This window comes from Curcuma longa, chromosome 12 (assembly GCF_044706935.1).
Source record: "Curcuma longa cultivar G26 ecotype Majalengka, Jawa Barat chromosome 12, ITB_CL_G26_1.1, whole genome shotgun sequence".
In the NCBI taxonomy this organism is placed as follows: domain Eukaryota; kingdom Viridiplantae; phylum Streptophyta; class Magnoliopsida; order Zingiberales; family Zingiberaceae; genus Curcuma; species Curcuma longa.
The window spans coordinates 5,860,820-5,883,789 of NC_133872.1; the positions used below are offsets into that span (position 1 = coordinate 5,860,820).

The 22,970-nt window shown below is 33.0% G+C and overlaps 1 protein-coding gene across 1 annotated transcript; it reads left to right on the forward strand.

The window, feature by feature from the left end:
• The first annotated feature begins 136 nt into the window (after positions 1-136).
• Positions 137-8,996, forward strand: LOC141843220 (protein FMP32, mitochondrial-like). Its single transcript, XM_074731266.1, has 7 exons — positions 137-555; positions 622-753; positions 840-899; positions 7,938-8,014; positions 8,115-8,171; positions 8,611-8,677; positions 8,773-8,996. The coding sequence occupies exons 1-7, from the start codon at positions 370-372 to the stop codon at positions 8,890-8,892; spliced, it is 699 nt and encodes a 232-aa protein (XP_074587367.1). The 5' UTR covers positions 137-369; the 3' UTR covers positions 8,893-8,996.
• Positions 8,997-22,970: the final 13,974 nt, after the last annotated feature.

Below are 22,970 nucleotides of genomic sequence, written 5' to 3' on the forward strand. Positions count from 1 at the left end.
GGATGGTGGAGGCGGAGCTTAGTTGCGCAGAGTGCGATTTGTAAAAGAACTTTTACATCCCGAACCGACGGGTCAGCCGAGTCTTTTTATTAGGATGGTTTGAATTGAAAATCAAGGAACTATTCCTCTTTTTTGTTTCTACCCTGCGCGAATCCGACCATCGCCTTCCATATGCGGCGCGCAAGCTCGCCCTGAGCAGAGAGACACGATTCCATACCCGGATATCGTCGCCGCCGCCGGATCTCCCCATCAAGGCTAGCAAAGCACGCCCTGTGACTTCCCCGGATTTTATTGTCTGCGACACCCGCCAAGGAGGGATTAGGGAAATCCCTACTCTTTTTTTTCCGTTAAACAATTCCTTCTAACCCTATGTTACCGGCGTCACTTAGGAGAGGTAGCGCTGATTTAGGATTCCGTTGTTGGTCATTGATGCGGCCTACGCGAGCATCCGTGGATTTACATTTGCTCGATCATACTGTTTTATTGCGGCATTTCTCTTCACAGCTCGTTAAAACTAATGGAAATAGGGCTTATCTTGTGGACACGTTGGCTTTGGTATGATTTTATATTTATTTGGTGATTCTTAGGCTGTTTGCGCGGTAAGTGTTCGATTTTTTGCAGGTTAGAAGATTGGAGGCACAGGGGTTGCCAACTAAACAAGCAGAAGCTATTACTTCGACTATTACAGAAGTTTTGAACGATAGTTTAGAAAATGTGGCGCAATCTTTTATGTCAAAATCTGAGATGGATAAGGTTTGTGACCAATTATTTATATTTTTTATGGTTTATTATGACATCTGTAAAAGATGATAATTTATTTGTTATGTATATATATATAGATTGAGATGGTTCAAGAATCTAATTTATCAAAATTCAAGTCTGAAATGAAGAGCACGCAGGTAATATATTTAGATATATTTCATGCTTCGTTTATCTAATTGACAAATTAACTTGTTGATTTTGAAAGGTTGCCATGTTAAAAGTAGTTGTCATTTTTTTATCTGATTAACTCATAATGCTTATGTTTAGCTGATTGAAAAAAATATATATTTATTAGTGTTTTGTATATCATTCTTGACTGCCCAACAATTTACTTCACTTCCCAACAAATTGTTGAAACCATTCTAGTTACTATTATTACATTAATATTAGTTGATTCATGGAGCATAACTGGTTATTAAGTAAATTTGGGCTAGTACTATTGACCTATAATGATTAGAGGTGGTACATTCAGTGTTTTCATCGATAATTTTGTTGGTTGGCATGGGTAGGGTAGATCACAAGTTAGTGTGTAGGCATAAATTAGTTTCCTTTTTGTTGATAAAAAAGATTTTAGCCTGGTACTGCAACTATTTGTCGTTGTAGTTATGTGTTTTTAGTTAAACGATCAAAGTTGGAACTTGCATATTTAATAGTTGAGGTAGACAATATATCTGAGGCTAACTTAGCTGCCCATTGTGTTTGGTTGACAAAGAAAATGTTTTTCCCCTTCAGTTTACTCCCTCTCTCCATGAATGTAATTTTAGTTGGATGGGAGTGTAAGACCAGTGCACACAAGAAAGAATTTAAGAGTATGTGTTCTTATGATTAGCTAACCAATGTTTGTAATAATTTGCTTAAATCTAGCAAATCACAAAGTTCATTTCATCTACTCAATAGGAACTAAATACTATCTGGAATCTATGTTTTTAAAACTGAATCAGATCAACTAGTTCAACCAGCATCGAATCCAGTATATGGATCATAAATATTTATAGAAAATAGGAAAATTGGTAGAATGTATAAGATTGAATTGGTTTAATTATGCATCACATTATTTTCGGAGTTAATGATTCAACTAGTTGGCTTTTTTTTTAAATAAACTCATTTAATACATTGTATTGTATAAAAGTAAAAGGCGATACCTCTTATTTGATGATAAATAATGTTACCTAATAAAGGTACTAGCTTTCTAAAATGGAAATATTCTCAATTGATTGTCACAATAGATCTGGGATTGCATTGACCCATATAGTATGGTGGGACACTTGTGTAAGTGTTGATTTCTCAAAGTTTTAATTTCCTAATCAATACTAAGTGCACTATAAGCGATAGTGGCCCATCCTCAGCATTAATGAGGAGCCTCAGGGAATAGTTCATTGAATGTTTTTTTTGTTATATGTTTTAGAAAATAGTCAGAGAATTTCTAAACAATGTTTAATCTTTAGAAAAAGTGTGTTAGATCTTCGTTATGATAAACTTAGTCATTATTTTCTAAAAAATAAATCTTATTGTTGATCTATAAAAGGAAAAGTGGTTAGGATCTCATGCAGGCACAAATCCAAGAATTAGAGTTGGGTTGGGCTATAGCTCGGGACAACCCTTGTCTGAATCTGTGAATCCATCTCTAGTCTCAAGCAACTAAATGATAAGTGTAAAGAAAAATATAGTGTACCCATTTTAACTTTTAACTTTTCCTTCATTTTAATTTCGCTAGATAAATCTCAATATTAACTCATATTTAATATCAATTATATACCCTTTTTAAAATAATGATACAATATATATAATCCATTTAATTATTTATTCATGCATAAAAATAATTTAAGGAGATAAAAAAGACAAATGTACTCACCTATATGTCCAGAATTATCCTAAGGATTTATCTAATGCGAGCTTTTTGAGAACTCAAATCTATAAAAAAAAATTAGTTTAATATTTTAATATAATCCTAAATGACATGAGTAATTAATCCCCAACATTGTTTAAATTAATCAAATGGTTTAGTCAATTTAAATCATTTAATTTTATTATTATTAAATCATTTACAACTTACCCTCTTAATTACTTACAACTTAAATTCACATTTTAACTATCTTTCTAATTCCCATTTAATGAATTACAATTATTCTCAATCAATCAATCAAAACTTTTCCAGTTATAGGTCATCCTTTTGGATTAAAGCATTTAATTAATTATTGAATTAATCTGCACCCCTTTCTTTTCTTCCTTTTTGCTTCCTGTTTTTTTTCTTCTTTCCCGTTCGTCTTCTCCCTTGCAATGCAAAACTAGCGGAAACTTCGAAAAAACTTAAAGGAAGGCAAAATTCACCCAACCACCCTTAGGTATCTTGGTTGCTCGATGGACCCAACCAAGGACAAATCTAGGAATTAGAGTTGGGTTGGCTATAGCCCAGGACAACCCTTGCCTAGATCTATCTCTAATCTCATGTATTGTATAATTTTATAAAAAAATATAACTTTTTATCCACTACAGAGGTTTCCAAGTATATAATCAAATTTTATCCCACTAGGTGAGGTCGGCTATATAAATCCTTCTATACCATTGGGTTTTATCTTCTACTATATCATTATTTATATTTAAATAAATTTTATCTTGTTTATTGTTGTTAATTAGGCCTTTTGTCTTTCTCGATTGATGTGCACATTTGTTATAATTTCACATTGCCTAACTGGAACATTTATTAGTCGTCTTGTACATATTCGTACTATCTTAAATGTGTTTCCTGAAGTTTTCTTTCAATAGGTGCAACTCTGACTCTTTAATATTTTCAGTTCTTATTTTATCCATCCTTATATGTCCACATATCCACCTTAATATCCTCATCTCTGCAACCCTCATCTTCTTCTCATGTGCTAGAGTCATAGCTCAACATTTAGCTTCTACAACATAGCAGATCTAATGGTCATTTTGTAAAACTTTCATTTAAATCTTAGTAGTACTTTACAATCACAAAGAACACTTGACACTCTCCTCTATTTCAAGCATCATGTTTATATTCTAAAGCATCTCTCTCAATCCCTTCATTATTTTACAAAAATGGTCATAAATATTTTAAACTATCAATTTCAAACAATTCGTCATCTTATATCTTAACAATTATCTTATTACGTCTAATATTACTAAATTTAAATTTCATCTATTTTGTTTTTACTCTATTAAACCTAAAACTTTTCACTTCTAGTGTTTTCCTCCAAAATTCGAATTTAGTATTTATTCCTTTATGTGTCTCATCTATCAAAATAATATCATCTACAAACATGTACTACAGTATTGTATCTTGGATGTGTCCAGTGAGTTTATTCATGATTAGTGTAAAAAAATAGAGACTTAAAATTGATTCTTGATGTAATCCTATTTTTATGGGAAACGTTTCAGTTAATCCACTCACTCTTGTCATTTCATCGTCATGCATATCCTTAACTAGTTTTATATAATTTTCCTTGGAATTTCATTATAAGTTTTTCTTAAGTTGACGAATATCATGCATAAGTCGTTTCTGATATTTTTCAATTAGTTGTATGAAAAGATGTATCATTATATTGTCGAGCTTTTATGCATAAATCCAAATTGATTTTGAGTCACTGTGGTCTCATTCTTTAATCTTTTTTCTATTACTCTCTCCTAAATTTTTATGGTATGATTCATTAGTTTAATACTCCTATAATTTACATAAGTTTGTACGTCTCCTTTATTCTTATATAAAGGAACTATAGTATTTACCCTCCATTAATCATACTTTTTTTTTATTTACAATATGAGATTGAATAACTTTATAAGTTATTTAATACCTTGTTTCCCAAGACACTTGTATACCTCTATCGAAATATCATCTAGTTCAATTATTTTTTCATTTTGCATCTCATTTAAAGCTTGCTCTATTTCTGAAGTTTGAATTCTACGATAAAAATTTAAATTTCTATACTCATGTGACATACTTAAATTACTTAGTTAAATTAGTCATATAAATCTTCATTAAAAAATTAATGAAAATACCTCTTTTATTGCTCTTTTATTTCTTTATCATTTACTAGTACCCTATTGTATTCAATTTTAATACTTAGATAAGATATCTTGTCTTCCACTCTCTCACTTTATCTATTCTGTAAATGTCTCTTTCGCCTTCTTTTTAATCTAATTTTTTATATAAGCGTTCAAAAGTTTCATTCTTAGTTTCATTCACTGTTTTCTTGGCCTCTTTATTAGCTAATGTATATTTTTAAAAAAATTTTCTCGTTCTTATAAGTATATAATTCCTTATAGATTGTTCGTTTTTCTTCACTTTCTTTTATACTTTCTCATTCCATCATTAAGATTCTTTATTTGGTGGTGTACGTCCCTTTAACTCATCGAGTATACTCTTAATTATTTTTTTCAACTTTAATATCATCTTATCCCATGTCGTATTCAAGTCGCCATATGTTTCTCTTAATATTTGTACTCCTACTCTCTCCTTAAATATGTTTTACTTCTCATCCTTTAACTTCCACCATTTAATTCTAAGAGTCATGCATATTTTTCTTCTATTGATATTATGTTTGAAGTATATATACAACAATATTAACTTATGTTAGGTAGTTAAATTTTCTTCAATGATGACCTTATAAACTTTACAAATCTTTCTATCATTTTTTTAACCATAAGAAAGTTAATTTACGATTTATTATTCCCACTAACGAATGTGACCAAGTGTTCTCTTTTTTTAAAAAACATATTAGCTAGTATAAAGTCATATGTTATCACAAAATTCAATATAATTTTTCCTTCTTCATTTCCTATTCCAAACTCATAACCCTCATACACCTTATTATATTTCTCATTTTTCACTCCTGCATGTCATTAAGATCACCTCCTATTAAAATCATTTCAGTAGGCGGAATATTTTATAATACTTCATTTAGGTTGCCCCAAAATTTAGATTTGGTATGTTCATCTAATCCTACTTAAAGTATATATATGTTAATTACACTAATAGTTTATTTCACCGCCACTAGTTTGAGAATTATAATCATTTTCCCTTTTCAAACTACTTATACTTCATTCTTTAACGAACTATTGATAACAATATCTAACTATTGATAACAATATCTACTTCATGTCTTATTTTACTTCTTCCTGTCTATCATAACTTGAGATGCAAAATGCATGTATCTTATGTATTTTATTGTGTAAATGGATCATTTATCCCTCTCGTACTAGTAATATAGAGATATTTAAACATCAGATATTTAGACAATGTTTTATTATGTTATCTACTGTTTTGCCTATGCTTGAGCCAAACTTTAAGGCAGTCTAAAATTATTGTTATTATTATTATATTTCAAATTAAACTATTGTTGTATTTGTTCATGGTATATAAATATCGTACCGGTTGGCATAGATGGAATTTAGTATTCTTTCTGTTGACCGACATCGATAAAGGACAGACTGGCCTCGAGCCTCTCGCAATGGCCTCGCAGAAGCCACATAGAGGTTGTACGGAGATAGTGCAATGTCGCACAGAGGCAATGAGGTCTCACACGAAGCCTCGCAGCCAAGCAAGGCCTCGCTATCTCACAACCAATCTCTCCTTTTTTTTCATATTTTGATTTTTTTTTAACTGATTAATTTTTTATGTTTTAATTATTGATATTTTTCTTTAATTTTCCCCCTTTATTTTTAAATTCAAAGATTGAAAAACATTATTTTTCTTTGTTAATTTCTTTCTCTCCACTTGTCCATAAGGATAAATATAAAAATTAAGGGATAAAAAAATACTTCTTTAATGGTAGAGAGAAAAATACCTTCAGATTGAAAAATAAAAAAAATAAATATAATATAATTTCTAAATACTACTATAATTAAATTAAAATTTTCTATATCTAAATTTAGTTTAATTTTAAACAAATCAAAATAAATTAAATTTAAACCTATTTGTTTCTAATTACCCTATCTACGTTGCTGGACTTCAAAATCCTAAATTGACTTTCATTCGACCCTAATTTTTAAAATATTAATTTAATCTAATTTGATTATTTATTTATTTTTTAAAATTATTTAAAATATAAAATTTTTAAATAAGATAAATGTGGTACTTAAAAGATTTGTATGTTCTAATTTTTATGATGTCAATAGTGATCAAGAATTAAAGTCATCATTCAAGAATAATAATAATATATATATACTTAATATATCAATCCTCATCCATTTATCATTTTACTATACAATAGAAAATTTATATAGCACTTTTACATGTTTTCAAAATAAAAAAATTATATTAATCCTTAAATAATTTGAAGTTTTCAAATAAATTTAACATAATCAATTCTTAAATTCATCAAAATATTTCTAGAGATATTGAAACCGAAAATCATGACTATTGTAAATGCAACATTTTCGATTTGATGCCTCTGCGATGAAACTTAAAACTGAATATTAATCTTTATCGTCATTGTAAATACAAGCTCTTGGATATCTACAATTAAATTTTAATTAAACTATTTAATTAGGTACAATAATAATAATAATATAAATTTTAAATTTATACATTCAACAAACTGTTGTTGCAAAAGATTCAATAAGTATTAAATATATAATATCAAAACTTGAATTAAATATTCAACTTCTCAAATATAACATAATAGTAAGCATTTATAATAATTAAATATTAATAAAAATATTTTTTTAATTGAAATATTTTATATTTAAAAAAATATCGAAATCGTATCAGTAAGGTATGATATGATATCGAAACTGTATCGTTCCGGTCATAAATTTAAAAGACAATTCAAAATTTTAAATCTTGATTTAGTCTTTCATTTTTTTTTTGTCCTAGTTTCTTTTAAATTAGATTTAAGCATTTAACTCTTTAATCCTTCCCTAATTTAGACTCAATGACATTGGTTTTACAATGTACCTATCTATCATTCACCACCCAAATAAATTATTAGAATTTGTTTAATAATTTCAAAATATTAAACTAGTGAATCAATACTTCTATTCATATGTAGATTGGTAAATATGGTTTCAATTAATCAAATTATTTTATTATGAATGTTTTTATGTCATTGGTAAAGTTTTTGTAAAAATAAAAAAACCTTCAACTTAGCATTGACCGAGCAGATTGTTCAAAGTCTATTGTCTTATTGTTCACTTGTAAGTTTATCTTTTGATTCCAGGAGCACCATTTTGCATTATTGCAACGAGAGACTGAAAAACTTCGAGGGGATATTGAGAACCTGCGCAGGGAGCTCAAGTGTGTGATCTACATTTAAGTTTTTAACATTCATAATGCATTTGTACCAAAATTTCAAGTTCTCTTGTGATTTAGTTTAACCGTGGATTATCTTGAGCAGATATGAAGTTGACAAAGTCACTGCTGGACAACGTTTGGATTTAAATCTTGAAAGAGGGTAATAAAATTACTTTTTTTGGTGTTACTTTTTTTATAAACTAAGTTTGATTTCTTTTGTATTTATTAAATAAAGACAGTATCGAGCTTTGACTAGTAAGTTGTTGATATCAGTTTAAAATTTGTTGATTTACTTTAGAAATAAATAAATTTAGCACCAAGTATATGTTGATTATAAATTAATGTAGATTTTCTATGAATAACCTTTTAACTTAGTGCAGAGCTTTGATGAGTTCCAACTTGAGTATTGTTGTATAACTGTGCAGGCGTTGAATTAATGATGTTGATCCCTTTTTTGGGGTTATATTTTTAAATCAGTTTTATTTTCCTTGTAGCGTGTACACTTATCTGTAGCATTACATAATTACATTTAGTCCATAATGTACTAGATTATATTTGTGTATTTGTTTTTTCAACAATTCTTTTTCCTAATTAATTAGGCGTATGCGTGATGAACTAGCTAAGCAAGCTGCAGAAAATAGTGAATTGACTAACAAACTTGACCGGGTAAACTATAGAATTCAAAGTGTTTTGATATAGTTTTCTTCCAAGTCTTTTATTTGACAGTAATGATGATTTGATGTTATTGTTATTGTTATTAGGAAATTCATGCATTGAGAGCCCAATTAGAGGCTGCCAAATACGATGTTATAAAGTATTGCATTGGTACCCTTGTTTCAATATCTGCAGTTGGTCTTGCAATGGTGCGCATTTTGATGTAGAAACGATATTCTTTCCGTCACAAATGTTTTTAATTTGTGGGATTCTCTGTACACTCATTTATTTGTGATTGGCAAAGGTAATGGAGAATTATTTTACTTTCCAATATTTTCTTTTTTAATCATGTTTAATCTTTCAATTGCTAACCTCTGAAATCTGTATATAAGCAAGACCACTCTCTCTGCAGACTATCACCTGATTGTTTGCGAGTGTTCCTCTATCTAAAGACTCTTTTATGTCATGTTATAGCTCTACTTATAAAAAGAGAGAGATTTATGTATAAGATCTACAAAAAAAATGTATGACTTTATTTATTGACAGCATTTGCCCTTGTTTTGTTTTTTTCTTTCAAATGGTTGAAGCCATGAATATGGTAAAGTTTTTTGTTATAGTTTAGGGAATGGAATATCCAAATCAAGTGATGAAAAAGGCAATATGTTGATTAGGTTGGTTTTTGTTTCAATAGTTTGTCCAAAAATAAAAGTTAGAAAGAGCAGCAAAGAAAAGCATGGTTTATGCGGTCGACAACTTGAGCAGTAAGATGTCAAGATTTTGTCAATTAGGACATTACATGAGGCACCTGTTGTTGGTTCTTAGTTAGGTTCGTCGAGTTGGTTACGACGCAGCAGAGTTGCAGAAGAGGACAAGAGTTCGAATCCTGGCGAAGTTAGGTAATATCCTTCTGCGTCATGATCAACTGCAGTTTTTCGATTTACTTCCTCATAAATGGTCGTATGGTCGATCGTGTGGAGTCGCTAAGGTGGCGGACTCCACCTTTTTACAGAAGATTAGTTAAGTTCGTCGATATTCCGAAACATGATTGAATTGGCTAATGCAAGATAAATATTGTTACAATCACTATAAAAATTTATAATTTAGAGACGAATTTTAGGACGAATCTTATAAATAAATTTGTCGTAAAAATTTTTACGATGAATAAATTATCGTTGTTATTAAGTTGTCATCAAGTTCTTTTCGTAATATTTAACGATAAAATTTATTTTCATTATCAAATTCATTATAAATAAATAATGAATTATACGTTCATTGCAGATTGGCGAAGAATTTAATTCGTTATCAATTAATGATACACAGTAATTTATGATATTTTTGTGACAAAAATAATTTCATCATAGAATTCATCATAAAACGTAATTTTTTCTTACACATCCTACTCATTTTTGTATTTTCTCATATATATAATTAATGATCCAATAGGATCGATTCAAATTTTCCAAATAACATATTCATATAATTCTATACATATCACATATAAATATCAAAATAATAAAATCCATATCAAATATTATGTAGGATCGAGTGCATGTGAGAGGGGGTGAATCACGTGCTTTTTAAAAATTCGTTCGTTTAAAACTAGAGTTAGACAATTTGAGCTTTGAAAAGCATGCAACGGAAAATAAGAAATACGAAGCGGGAAATACACACGGAAAACACTGAATGATTTTACTTCATTCGGAGCCTTCGGCGACTCCTACTCGAAGGCTCAGGTTCCTCGAACCTTTGCATTGGGCAATCCACTATAATCCTCAATCGACGAAAATCCCGCGGTTGAGAGATTTGAATACAAAAGATAGGAAGTGTGACAACTCTACACTTCCTATTTATAAATTAAGTATAAGCAGTAAGAACAATGTTATTAAACACTTTTGTAGATTGTCGATTAGCTCCGTGTGTTGGAGTTGTCTTCCGACAGCAAGTGGACGTTGGCGTGTCGAAGCTTGGGTCGCTGCAGAAGAAGAACGTTGGTCGAATTTGAATCATTCATGCACTGACCAAAGCTTTATATAGGCATTATTGAGTTTATCTAGATTTGTAAATGTTTAAAAAAACACAAAACTTGATCCACGCCTTACAGTTTATCTTATCCAGGATTAAAGAATAATTTAAATAATATATATATATATATATATATTATTTTTATATGAAATTTTATCCTCCTTAAATATTTATTATAGGAATAATTTTATCATTTAATAAAATTTCATATTAGTAAAATGAATAATAATGAAGATTAATTTCACAGAGTTCACATACAAAATTAACTTTATCCATATACCAAATAAACCTAATAAAATAGAATTAGTATAATAATAAAATATACTAAAATATAGAATATTCAAAATTAATTAGATCCTGTCAATCCAGACCAAGATCTAACCAGGCCTCAACTTAGATCACCCAAGTGGGTCTAAGTTGGATCGCACCTAAAGTTCCAAAATGGAACTCGTCCTCACTAGTTCGCTCCTATAGTGACTTCCCTTACTTATCTTAGCGCAGCTTTACTAGACTTCTCTAACCCACCAGGTCTTTTGTCAAGGCTTAACCACCATGGTCTTCCTGCCAAGTCTCCACCAACTTAGTCTTTAGTCAGTTGTCAGGCCCCACGGACCCAACTAGACTTCTTGCCAGGACTCAACCATCTTAGACTTCAGCCTGGTGTCTGCTTCTAAGTCTTTTAACCCTACACACTTAGTAAGAAGGTTAAACCCATAACAAACCTAACTTTAACCTATTTGTCATTCATCAAAATTTGAGTTAGACCGTTAGTGCAAACTGCACCAACAATCTCCCCCTTTTTGATGTAATGACAACTTGGGTTAAAGTTAGAAAAATAACATGTTAAAGCAATAAGTACAGACATAATATGCAAATGACATGCTCTAAAATCTAGGTTGTTTTAATTGTTTTAATTTCTAACTCTTAACCCTATAACCCTCCCCCTTTGGCATTCATCAAAAAAAATGAACAACATGCATTCAAGTAATAGACACTCAAGTAATAGGCATTTAAGTGCTTAAAAAACAGGCTAAGGTTCTGAACTGATTCAAAGGGAGAGTCAAACTCTAACACAAAATAGACTAAGTTTAGGAGTTTTAAAATGACTAAGTATGTTAAAAATATAGAACTAAGTATGTTTTTAAATGAGATTTTCAAAAATAGTCCAAATATAAAAGGAGATTTTCAAAAATATTTTAAGGTTTAAGTTAATCATGAAAAAGTATCTTATAAAAACTAGTTTCAGGATTAGTTGCAAGAAGCCAGTATTAAAATAATTTTCCAAACAAATTAAGGCTTAAGTCATAAAAGATGGGCATAATAAGTATTGTGTAAAGTAAGAAATTCAACCCATGTATACTTCTTTCTTGAAAAGCATATTAAATAAGAAAGAGTATTTTTCCAAAAGACTAGTTTTAAAGTATACTGAAAAAATATTTTCCTAAAAAAATTTCTAAAACTATTTTTAAAATAAATTTTTCAAAATTATTTTCAAAATAATTAGGATGTTCTAAACTTTCAAAATCAGGGGGGTTGTCCTACATAAACCTCTTCCTTAATTAGACCATTTAGGAAGGCTGACTTAACATCCATTTGATATAACTTGAATCTTTTATGAGCTGCATAACCTAAAAGCATCCTAATGGACTCAAGTCTAGCTATAGGGGCATATGTTTCATCATAATCAAATCCTTCTACTTGGCTAAACCCCTTAGCTACTAACCTAGCCTTATTCCTAACTGTTTCATCTTGTTTATTAAGTTTGTTTCTAAAGATCCATTTTGTTTCAATAAACTTTTTATCTTTAGGTAAAGGTACTAAGTCCCAGATTTGACTACGTTCAAATTGGGCTAACTCCTCCTGCATGGCTATGATCCAATCAGGGTCAAGTAAGGACTCTTCTACAGATTTGGGTTCAATTTTGGAAATCAAGGCAATTTGGCTAAGGTTTGTAAAGGTTGACCTAGTTTGAACCCTTAGTTCTGGATCACCCAGGATTTGGTCAGTTGGGTGAGCTGAACTAACTCTTACAGTTCTTGGTTGGTTAGGTTCAGGTTCAATCAGATCATGGTCTTGGTCCTCAATTTGACTTGGGTTTTCATCTTGGTTAGTACTGGACCTAACAAAGTCAATTGGTTGATAGGTGGTTTGATCAGGGTCATTTGGGCTAGATCTTTCATCAAATTTTACATTTGTGGTTTCTTCAATTTTTAGGGTAGTTTTGTTATAAACTCTATAGGCTCTACTGGTAAGAGAGTAACCTACAAAGATACCCTTTTCTACCTTAGATGTAAATTTTCCTAAGTGTTCTCTGGTATTTAAAATATATACTTTACATCCAAAGACTTTAAAATACTTAATATTAGGTTGTTTGTTATAATAGATTTCAAAAGAGGTTTTTCCTAAGTTTTTATTTATAGTTATTCTATTTTGTACATAACATGCTGTACTAACAGCCTCAGCCCAGAGGTATTTAGGTAGGTTGAATTCATTAAGCATTGTTCTGGTTGCTTCTTGTAATGTTCTATTTTTTCTTTCTACAATTCCATTTTGTTGGGGTGTTTTAGGGCAAGAGAATTCATGGTGGTACCCATTTTCTAAGCAAAATTGGTTAAATTTTTTATTTTTGAATTCTCCACCATTATCGCTCCTAAGTCTTTTAATTTTAACCCCTTTTTCATTTTCAGTTTGTTTACAAAAGTGGTTAAAATTTCAAAGGTTTCATCTTTATTTTTTAAGAATTTTACCCAGGTGAATCTTGAATAGTCATCGATGATTACTAAACAATATAGGTTCCCACCAATCGATTTTACTCCGTGTGAGTCAAATAGGTCTAGGTGAATTAATTCAAGAATTGACTTAGTTTGAGTTTGATTAGTTGGTTTGTGGGTTGACCTAGTTTGTTTTCCTTGTTGGCAAGCATTACATAAGGTTGACTCAAGGTTAGGTAATTTTGGTAGGCCTCTAACTAAACCATTTAGTTTAGGTAGTTTTCTGAAGTGAGTGTGTGAAAGTCTCCTATGCCAGAGCCAAGTCTCATCCTTATGGGTTAAAAGACAGTTTACTAAGGGACGGGTTAACCTAATTTCATAAATGTTGTTGTGCCTATGTCCTCTAAGTGTGATGCCTGGGTTGTCAGTGTGTTTGATCAGACATTCATTGGACAAGAACCTAACCTTATAACCAGTGTCACACAATTGACTAATACTTAATAAATTAAATTGAAAATTCTCAACAAGTAGGACATTTTTAATTATAAAATCAGACTCAAGTTCAATATTACCTAGGCCAATTACCTTAAGTTTATCGTTGTTTCCAAAAGCAACGGTCCCTAGTCTTTTGTACTTGAGTTCTGTAAATTTGGTGGGATCCCCAGTCATGTGTTTGGAGCATCCACTATCCAAAATCTAATTATTTTCCTACAGTTAAGTAGAAGAAGTTAGAATTTAAATCAAGTTAGGTTGAATTTAAGTTGAGATTAAAAGTTTGAAAAACTAAAAAAAATTGAATTTTGAGAAACTTAAGTTAGAAAATAAGTTTTAAATTTTGAAAAAACTTAAGTAAAAAAAATTGAAATTTAGATTTTGAAAATTTTAAAGAAATTTTAAAATTTAAACTTTTAAAACCTTAAAAAGTTTTAAAATTTGAATTTTGAAATACTTTTAAAAACTAAAACATTTGAAATTTAAAATTTTAAAAACAAAAAATATGAATTTTGAAAAACAAAAAAATTTGAAATTTAAATTTTTAAAAACAATAAATTTGAATTTTGAAAAATAAAAAAAATTAAATTAAATTTTTTTTTAAAAAAAAAATTTTGAAAAGAAAAAAATTTAATATTTAAAATTCAAAATTTTAAAAACAAAAAATTTGAATTTTAAAAAACAAAAAATTTGAAATTTAAATTTTTAAAAACAAAAAATTTGAATATTGAAAAACAAAAAAATTAAAATTTGAATTTTCTTAAAAATAAAAAATTTGAATTTTGAAAAATAAAAAAAATTAAAATTTGAATTTTTATAAATGATGGGAACCTTGAAATTCCGCTCCGTTGAATTCTTGCCGGACAAAAATTTTTTGGAAATGAAATCTTATCAAGTAGCCCTCATATTCGATCAACTAGGAGCTTGATCGATGCATTAAGATCATTGGGCTCTTGTGTTTGGTATTCAGGATCCATACGAAGAAAAATAATTTATGCAGCGGAATAAATAAATTGTACCTTTCTTCTTTGAGATGTGTAGGGGACTTTTACCCGAAGACCTCTTGATCTTCTGCTGTATTCCTCTCCTCTTCTTGGACGTTGTGTGGGCAACGAACCTTCAAGATAACTCCACCAAAATCTCTTCAATCCGATGGCAAGCAAGCTAGAAGCCTTCTCTTCCTTCTTCTTTTTCTTCTTCTTCTTCTTCTTCTTCTTGGCCGCCGGCCCTAACAAGAGGAGGCACCTTGTGCGCCGGCCCTAGCAAGGGAAAGGGAAGGAAGGGGCTTGGGCGAACAAAGGGAGAGGCTTCTCAAGGGGGGGCGCCGGCCCTAGAACAAGGAGGAGGGGAAAGGGAGGGGCGCCGGCCCTAAGAGCAAGGGGAGGGGCTTATGGAATTGATTTCTTTCCCTCTTGCAAGCCTCCCTTTTATAGCTAAGCCATCTTAGAAAATTTAGAAAGATTCTAACAAATTTTCTTATCCAGATTTAGTTAGAAAAAATCTAATAAAATCTTTAAAAAGAATTTATTAGAAAAAATCTAATAACCTTATCTTATCTAGATTTATTTAGAAATAAATCTCTTATCTTATCTAGATTTATTTAGAAATAAATCTCTTGATAAGATTTTATTAGAAAAATCTAACAACCTTATCTTATCTAGATTTATTTAGAAATAAATCTCTTTAAGATTTTATTAGAAAAAATCTAACAACCTTATCTTATCTAGATTTATTTAGAAATAAATCTCTTGATAAGATTTTGTTAGTTTCTTAATAAATTTCCTTGTTTAAATTTTATCTTTATCTTAATAAAATCTCTTAATAAAATTTCATTAATTTCTTAACAAAATTTCTTAATTAAGAAATTTTATTTTCTGATAAAATTTCTTAACAAAATTTTTACAAAATTTTTAACAAATTTTGTCTGCGGAAGAAATAGAATTCTTAATAGAATTTCGTAACGGAGAATTTCTTAACAGAAATTCTTAACAGAATTTTTCTTAAAAAAATTCTTAACAGAATTTTTCTCCGAAAAAAATTCTTAACAGAATTTTTTTTCTCAAGAAAAATTCTTAACAGAATTTCCTATCCGAAACTCTTCCAGAATTCTCTTAGGTGGATTCGAGGCTTTATCCAGAGGCTACAGCAGGGACCTAGAGGAGGAATTGGATTTGGCCTCCTGATGGGCTTGGGCTTCCTGTGTTCTCCCTGAACACCCAACTCAAGTCCATCAATAATAACTCATACCACTAAAGGGTTATTATTGAACTACCGCACCAATCCCATATTATAGTATGGGCTCCTTCTTACCATGAGTGCATTAATCTCCCTGTGTTTAAGATATCGTATGTCCGTTAATTAATTGAATTACTGACAACTCAATTAATTAACTTCTGAGTCCGAGAGTAGTACCACTCAACCTTATTATCATGCGGAACTAAGTCCACCTGCAGGGTTTACATGATAATCCTTATGAGCTCCTCAAGGGGACATCATCAGCCTAGATTATAGGACACAGTTTCCTTCTATAATCAACAACACACCATATACATAGCATTATCTCCCAACTCATCGGGCCTCTTGATTTAACGAGATAAATCTCACCCTTTGATGAATCAAAGAAATACATACTAAGTATATGTGCTTGTTATTATATCGGGATTAAGAGCATGCACATCCATGATAACTGAGATCTAGTTCGATTATATAGTCAGTATAAATCGAACGACCTCAAACGGTCCTGCTCAATACACACAAAGTGTACTAGTGTAATTTAATAGTCAAGATAAACTAATACCAATTACACTACAACCACTCCAATGGTTTGTCCCTATCCATTTTGGTTGTGAGCTACTGTTTATAATTTATAAGGAACCTGATAACATGATCTTCTGTGTGACACAACCCACCATGTTATCTACAATATAAATTAAGTGGACAACTGCATTACATAAGAAATGCAAACATTCTGACCAAGGTGAATTCTCATTTCAATATTATTGCAAAATGGATGTTTATACAAAAAGCAAGACTTTATAGTATACATCCCAACAATCTCCCACTTATACTAAAAGACTATGCTGCCATAAACGCTGCCATACATCTGATTCCCATCTCCTCCACATGCCTATCAAACGCTTTCGCTGGAAGGGCCTTCGTGAAAGGATCTGCTAGGTTATCTGCTGATGCAATCTTGGCGATGACAACTTCTCCTCGCTTTACGATGTCTCGTATCAGGTGGTACTTGCGCTCGATGTGTTTACTTGCCTTATGGGCTCGTGGTTCCTTCGAGTTTGCAACTGCACCACTGTTGTCACAATAAATTGTGATAACTTTGGGCAAACCAGGAATCACATCTAAGTCCATCAAGAAGTTCCTGAGCCATACAGCTTCTTTAGCTCCTCAGAGGCTGCTACATACTCAGCTTCCATGGTAGAGTCTGAAACGCATTTCTGCTTAACACTCCTCCATGTTATGGCTCCACCTCCTAAAGTAAACACATACCCCGAGGTAGATTTACTGCTGTCCCTATCTGATTGGAAGTCAGAATCCGTGTAACCCACAGGGAGTAATTGATCTGCTTGGTAAACCAGCATATAATCTCGAGTCCTTCTCAGGTACTTCAATATATGCTTTACCGCAGTCCAATGTCCCTGTCCTGGGTTACTTTGATATCTGCTAACCATGCCAACGGCAAAATAGATATCTGGTCTCGTACATAGCATTGCATACATTAGGCTTCCTACAGCCGAAGCATAAGGAACTGCCTTCATTTCCTCTATCTCCTTTGGTGTCTTAGGACACATCTCTTTAGATAGAGGTACTCCATGCCTAAAAGGTAGAAAACCTTTCTTGGAGTTCTGCATGCTAAAACGAGCTAGGATAGTATCGATATACGAAGCTTGGGATAAGCACAACTTCCTTTTCTTGCGATCCCTTATTACTTTGATCCCAAGAATATGTGCGCATTCTCCCAAGTCCTTCATATCGAACTGCTTGGACAACCATACCCTTACGTCTGACAACACTTTGACACTGTTGCCAATGAGCAAAATGTCATCTACGTATAGTACAAGAAATACCACCACGTTTCCGTCACACTTCTTGTATACACAAGACTCATCCGGACATTTGATAAATCCATAAGACTGGATTACCTCATCAAACCGGATGTTCCAAGATCTTGAAGCTTGCTTCAGTCCATAAATGGACCGATTAAGCTTACATACAAGATGCTCTTTGCCCTTTGCAATGAATCCCTCTGGTTGCTGCATATAGATGTTTTCTTCAAGACTTCCGTTAAGGAAAGCTGTCTTGACATCCATTTGCCAAACCTCATAGTCCATATGAGCTGCTATAGATAAAAGAATCCGAATAGACTTAAGCATGGCTACCGGCGAAAAAGTTTCCTCATAATCGATTCCCTCTTTCTGAGTATACCCTTTCGCAACAAGCCTTGCTTTAAAGGTTTCCACCTTTCCGTCTATTCCTCTTTTTCTTTTGTAGACCCATTTGCATCCAATGGCTTTTACACCATTTGGTGGTTCTACAAGCTCCCAGACTTGATTAGAATCCATAGATTCTATTTCAGATTTCATTGCCTTTTGCCAAGATACTGCATCTTTATCTTGGAGTGCTTCATCATATGTCCAGGGATCAGGTTCATGTTCACCAGGGACCAAGTCTGAAGACTCTCCCAAAAACATGAATCTGTCAGGCTGTCTAACAACCCTCCCACTACGACGAGGCACTGTCTGTAACTGTGTATCACTTGTGACACGCGGTGCAGTTACTTGTGGTATCTCATCTTGTACCGTTGGTACTGAAGTAGACGTGTCCCCTCTTGTTTCCTCAAGAACAATCTTACTTATGGGCTTGTGGTTTATTATATAGTCCTCTTCTAAAAATCGGGCATTGGTGCTAACAATGACCTTCTGATCTTTAGGACTATAAAATAAACCACCCTTCGTTCCCTTAGGATAACCCACAAACAAGCAAACTTCCGTACGTGGTTCCAACTTATCAGCGTCTCCCTTCAGCACATGTGCTGGACTACCCCAAATCCGAATGTGTTTCAAACTAGGCTTACGCCCAGTCCACAATTCTGTGGGAGTAGAAGGTACTGACTTAGAAGGTACCAAGTTCAGAATGTATGCTGCTGTTTCCAGAGCATATCCCCAAAATGAAGTTGGTAATTCTGAATAACTCATCATCGATCTAACCATTTCCATAAGAGTCCTATTCCTTCGCTCTGCCACACCGTTCTGTTGGGGTGTACCAGGTGCAGACAATTGGGATTGAATCCCAGCCTCTGATAAGTAACTCCTAAACTCTCCTAAGAGGTACTCGCCACCACGATCAGACCGTAGTGTCTTGATACTTTTACCAAGATGTTTCTCCACATCAGCCTTGTATTCTTTGAACTTATCAAAGCACTCAGACTTGCGGCGCATCAAGTAAATGTATCCATATCTCGAATAGTCGTCTATAAAAGAGATGAAATATTCGAAACCACCTCTCGCCTGGATAGTCATAGGACCGCACAAATCAGAATGAACCAATTTCAACACTTCTTTGGCTCTATACCCCTTTGCCTTAAAAGGCCTCTTGGTCATTTTACCTTCCAAGCAGGACTCGCAGGTTGGAAAATTTTCCACCACCAATGAACCTAAAGGTCCATCGGCTATTAACCTTTGAATTCTACTCAAGTTAATATGACCTAACCTTAGATGCCAAAGATATGTTTGGTTCACTTGCGAAGGTTCTTTTCTCTTATTAGAGTTAGAAGATGTGTTATTAATTTTCCTTTGTTGCATCGTGGGAGTTATTGGATTAAGAGTATATAGATTGTCAACCAATGTACCAGAACAGATATTAACCCTATTTTTCTTGATAATAACTTTATCATCAAAATAAATAGAATATCCATCCTTTATTAATTTAGAAACTGAAATTAAATTCTTTCTAAAATAAGGTACATAAAGACAATCTCTCAAAATCAAAGTTCTATTTTTCTCAAAAGATAAATGAACATCTCCCACTGCAACAGCCGCCACTTTCGTAGCATTGCCCATGTAGACGGTGATCTCCCCTTCATGTAGTCGTCTGGTTTCCTGGAACCCCTGCAAAGAATTGCAGACATGATCAGTGGCTCCCGTATCTACACACCAGGTACCGGTAGATAACACCACTAAACATGTTTCAACTACTAATGAATAAGATACACCTCTATTGTTCTCCTTTCTAAGAGGACAGTCCACCTTCCAATGTCCAAACTGCTTGGCCACCTGCCTGGCAGCCCGATTCTGGTCTCCGAAGAGTTCTTTGAGATTGAGCATCATGTCATAGGCAGTAGGCATGGCCTGATGCTGATGTTGCAGCACATTTGACATAGAAGCCAAAATGTAACACCGCGCCATCTCATCTGCCTTAACCCATTTCCTATGTCTCTCTATCTCCTCTTCAGTAGGATCCTTATCAGGCACGCTAGGACAGACCTCGAAAAGTACAAACTTGTACTCTTCAGCAGTTAAGACAATGTCCAAGTTCCGTTTCCAATCGATGTAATTGGGACCAGTAAGTTTATTTTCTTTTAGAATAACAGCAAGTGGGTTGAACGCCATACTGAAATCCTGAGAATCACAAATTTATTACTTGGTCAGAAAACTTTAGAATTTAAAATTATATTGATTCCTCAAACAATACAATTTAAATTCACCAACACCTCAAACACCGGGAATTACGTATGCCACGATCGTGTGGACGTATACGAATTCAAGCATTTGTAAGAGGAGGTTTTACCCATTAATTTTATTATCTCTAAGATAGATAAAATTAATAGTTGGTTTACTTCGGTCGCACAGATTAATAGCAGTGACTCCGATGGGGAGGATACTATTAAATGTGCCTAAGTGTGCACCATTACTTGATACTAAGTCCATTATTTAGGATTGTGCCCCTTCAGATGGAGAAGATCACACGCTCCTAAATAACTTCCTATAATCATCCATAAAGGAAGTTTGATCTAGTGATCTGCAAAACAAACTCATCCGATGGGGAGGAAGGCACTCAGAGCCAACACGCAAGTTTGAATTGCATCACTATCAAACCAGTAATGGAGACCACGGGATTAAATAAATAATTCCCTCTCCCACTTAGTTATTTGAATTGAGGAATTTTAATTATGTCGTTGAGTTAGCCTAGTCGGCTGAGCTATCGAGTGTCGAGTCAACTGAGTAGGTTGAGTGCTAAGTCAGCTAAGCCGTCAAATGCTGAATGACGAGTCGGCCTAGCTATCAAGTCGGCCGAGCTGTCGAGTCGGCTAAATGCCGAGCACTAAGTTGGTCGAGTTGCTGTGTGAGAAACTGAGATGTTGAGGCTTGCATTTGACACAATTTCATTAAAATAAATTTGCCCCCTTTGACTGTACTTCAATATCACGTTGTATGTCTATTTTAGAAGATACAATGGCACAATCACATACACAACCAAGCACTGATTGTTTGTGGCAAATCAAGGAAGTACTTGAATGCTATCATGGGATGACTATCCAGGGAAATGCATGCAAGAATGGAAGAAATTTTTGGAGAACGAAAGTGGATAGAGTTTCTGCTCTATCTCTATATGTCTTGCTTCTTCTACCCAAGGTCACAACCTCCTTATATAGGAGTTTTGACCTTTCATAGCAGTACATACCATTAAATGGTTGAATAAAGATCATTTACTTCCTTTATATGCCCGACTCGAAATGTCAGCCGTCGACCATCAATGATTGGTTGTTTCACTCGAGCGGTTATGAATTCTCCATTAACATCGACCATTTCAGATCCGCGTATTAATGCATTCGTTACACACTTGAACAAGTATAAAAATGAATTTAAGTGGCAAATGTTAATTAATTCGCTTGGGCATGTTGGTTAATTCACTTGGGCAAATTTTGTCCCGATCGATCCAACATTCAACGCGCACAGGCCATGCTTGCACATGAGTCGTCTTGGTTCAGTGCAATCAGGGCCTTGAATTTACATCCCCTACGAGTTTATGCATGAGAGAGAGCCTCTCTCCCTACATGTTCACCACTTCAATGACTGTGATTCAATATAAAACAACCAACAAGCCATTCATTCCCCAATATGGAACTAAACTCTCATGCACATGAGAGATCTTTTCATCCACCTCTCTTATTTCTATTCACATTTCCAACAGTAAGTATCACTCTTTTTAACGTCATACAATTGATAAAGCCCTCTTTAATCTAATTGATTTTTTCATGCTGGAATGTTAAATACGCTTAATCTCTTTGACACCACAAACTTTCTCTCCAAGCCATCGATCGAAATTAGACTGAAGAGTAAGTTCGCTTTTAGATTTTAACTCTCACTTCTAGCTATTGGGTTCTAATGTGAAAAACCAACATAAAACACAATGGATGAGGAACCCACCAAGGATCCATACGAATTCAAATTGATCGTTTGTTTAGCAAGTACCTCTCGATGCACAAACTTTTGTGAATTTGGAAGTTGAAGTCGATCTAAGCACGATGAATATGTTCATGCCTCTATGGTATCCACACAAGCATGATTGAAGAATCTTTTGTCACTCATGCCATAGTGCTAGTTACTATATAAAGAGGAAATCGACTCCTAACTTTTAAAGTTGACACGATCATATCAAATAAGATTGTGTTGTAACGCCCGCCCTTACGTGGGCCCTTGACGGACGCTACAGTTCTACTTTTCTTTCTTTACATTCATACATTTATGCATATGAAACCAGATCATTGCAGCGGAACTTAAAACTTTTGTACATATATTGTTGGATCCATATGCAATAGGGAAACTTTATCCACCTTTCTATTTCCAACCTAAATCTTGCATGTTAGGGTATCCATTCAATAGGGAACTTAACATACATTCTTTAACATTTCACATGCAAGTGTAGGTTCAGAAGATGAGATCGTCCTGCTAAGTCACTACCACACACACCATCATCAGCCCTTTCCTGCTGCTTCCCGTTCCTTTCGTACCTTTAATTGAATCTGCAGCATAAGAAAGTAAGACTATAAGCACGAATGCTTAGTA

What these genes read in the sequence shown, in the direction of transcription:
- LOC141843220 (XM_074731266.1), top strand. Translation starts at nt 370, where the DNA reads ATGTTACCGGCGTCACTTAGGAGAGGTAGCGCTGATTTAGGATTCCGT. An exon ending in CAAAATCTGAGATGGATAAG is followed by an intron (nt 754 to 839) that starts GTTTGTGACCAA and finishes ATATATATATAG; the next exon opens with ATTGAGATGGTTCAAGAATC. An exon ending in TGACTAACAAACTTGACCGG is followed by an intron (nt 8,678 to 8,772) that starts GTAAACTATAGA and finishes TATTGTTATTAG; the next exon opens with GAAATTCATGCATTGAGAGC.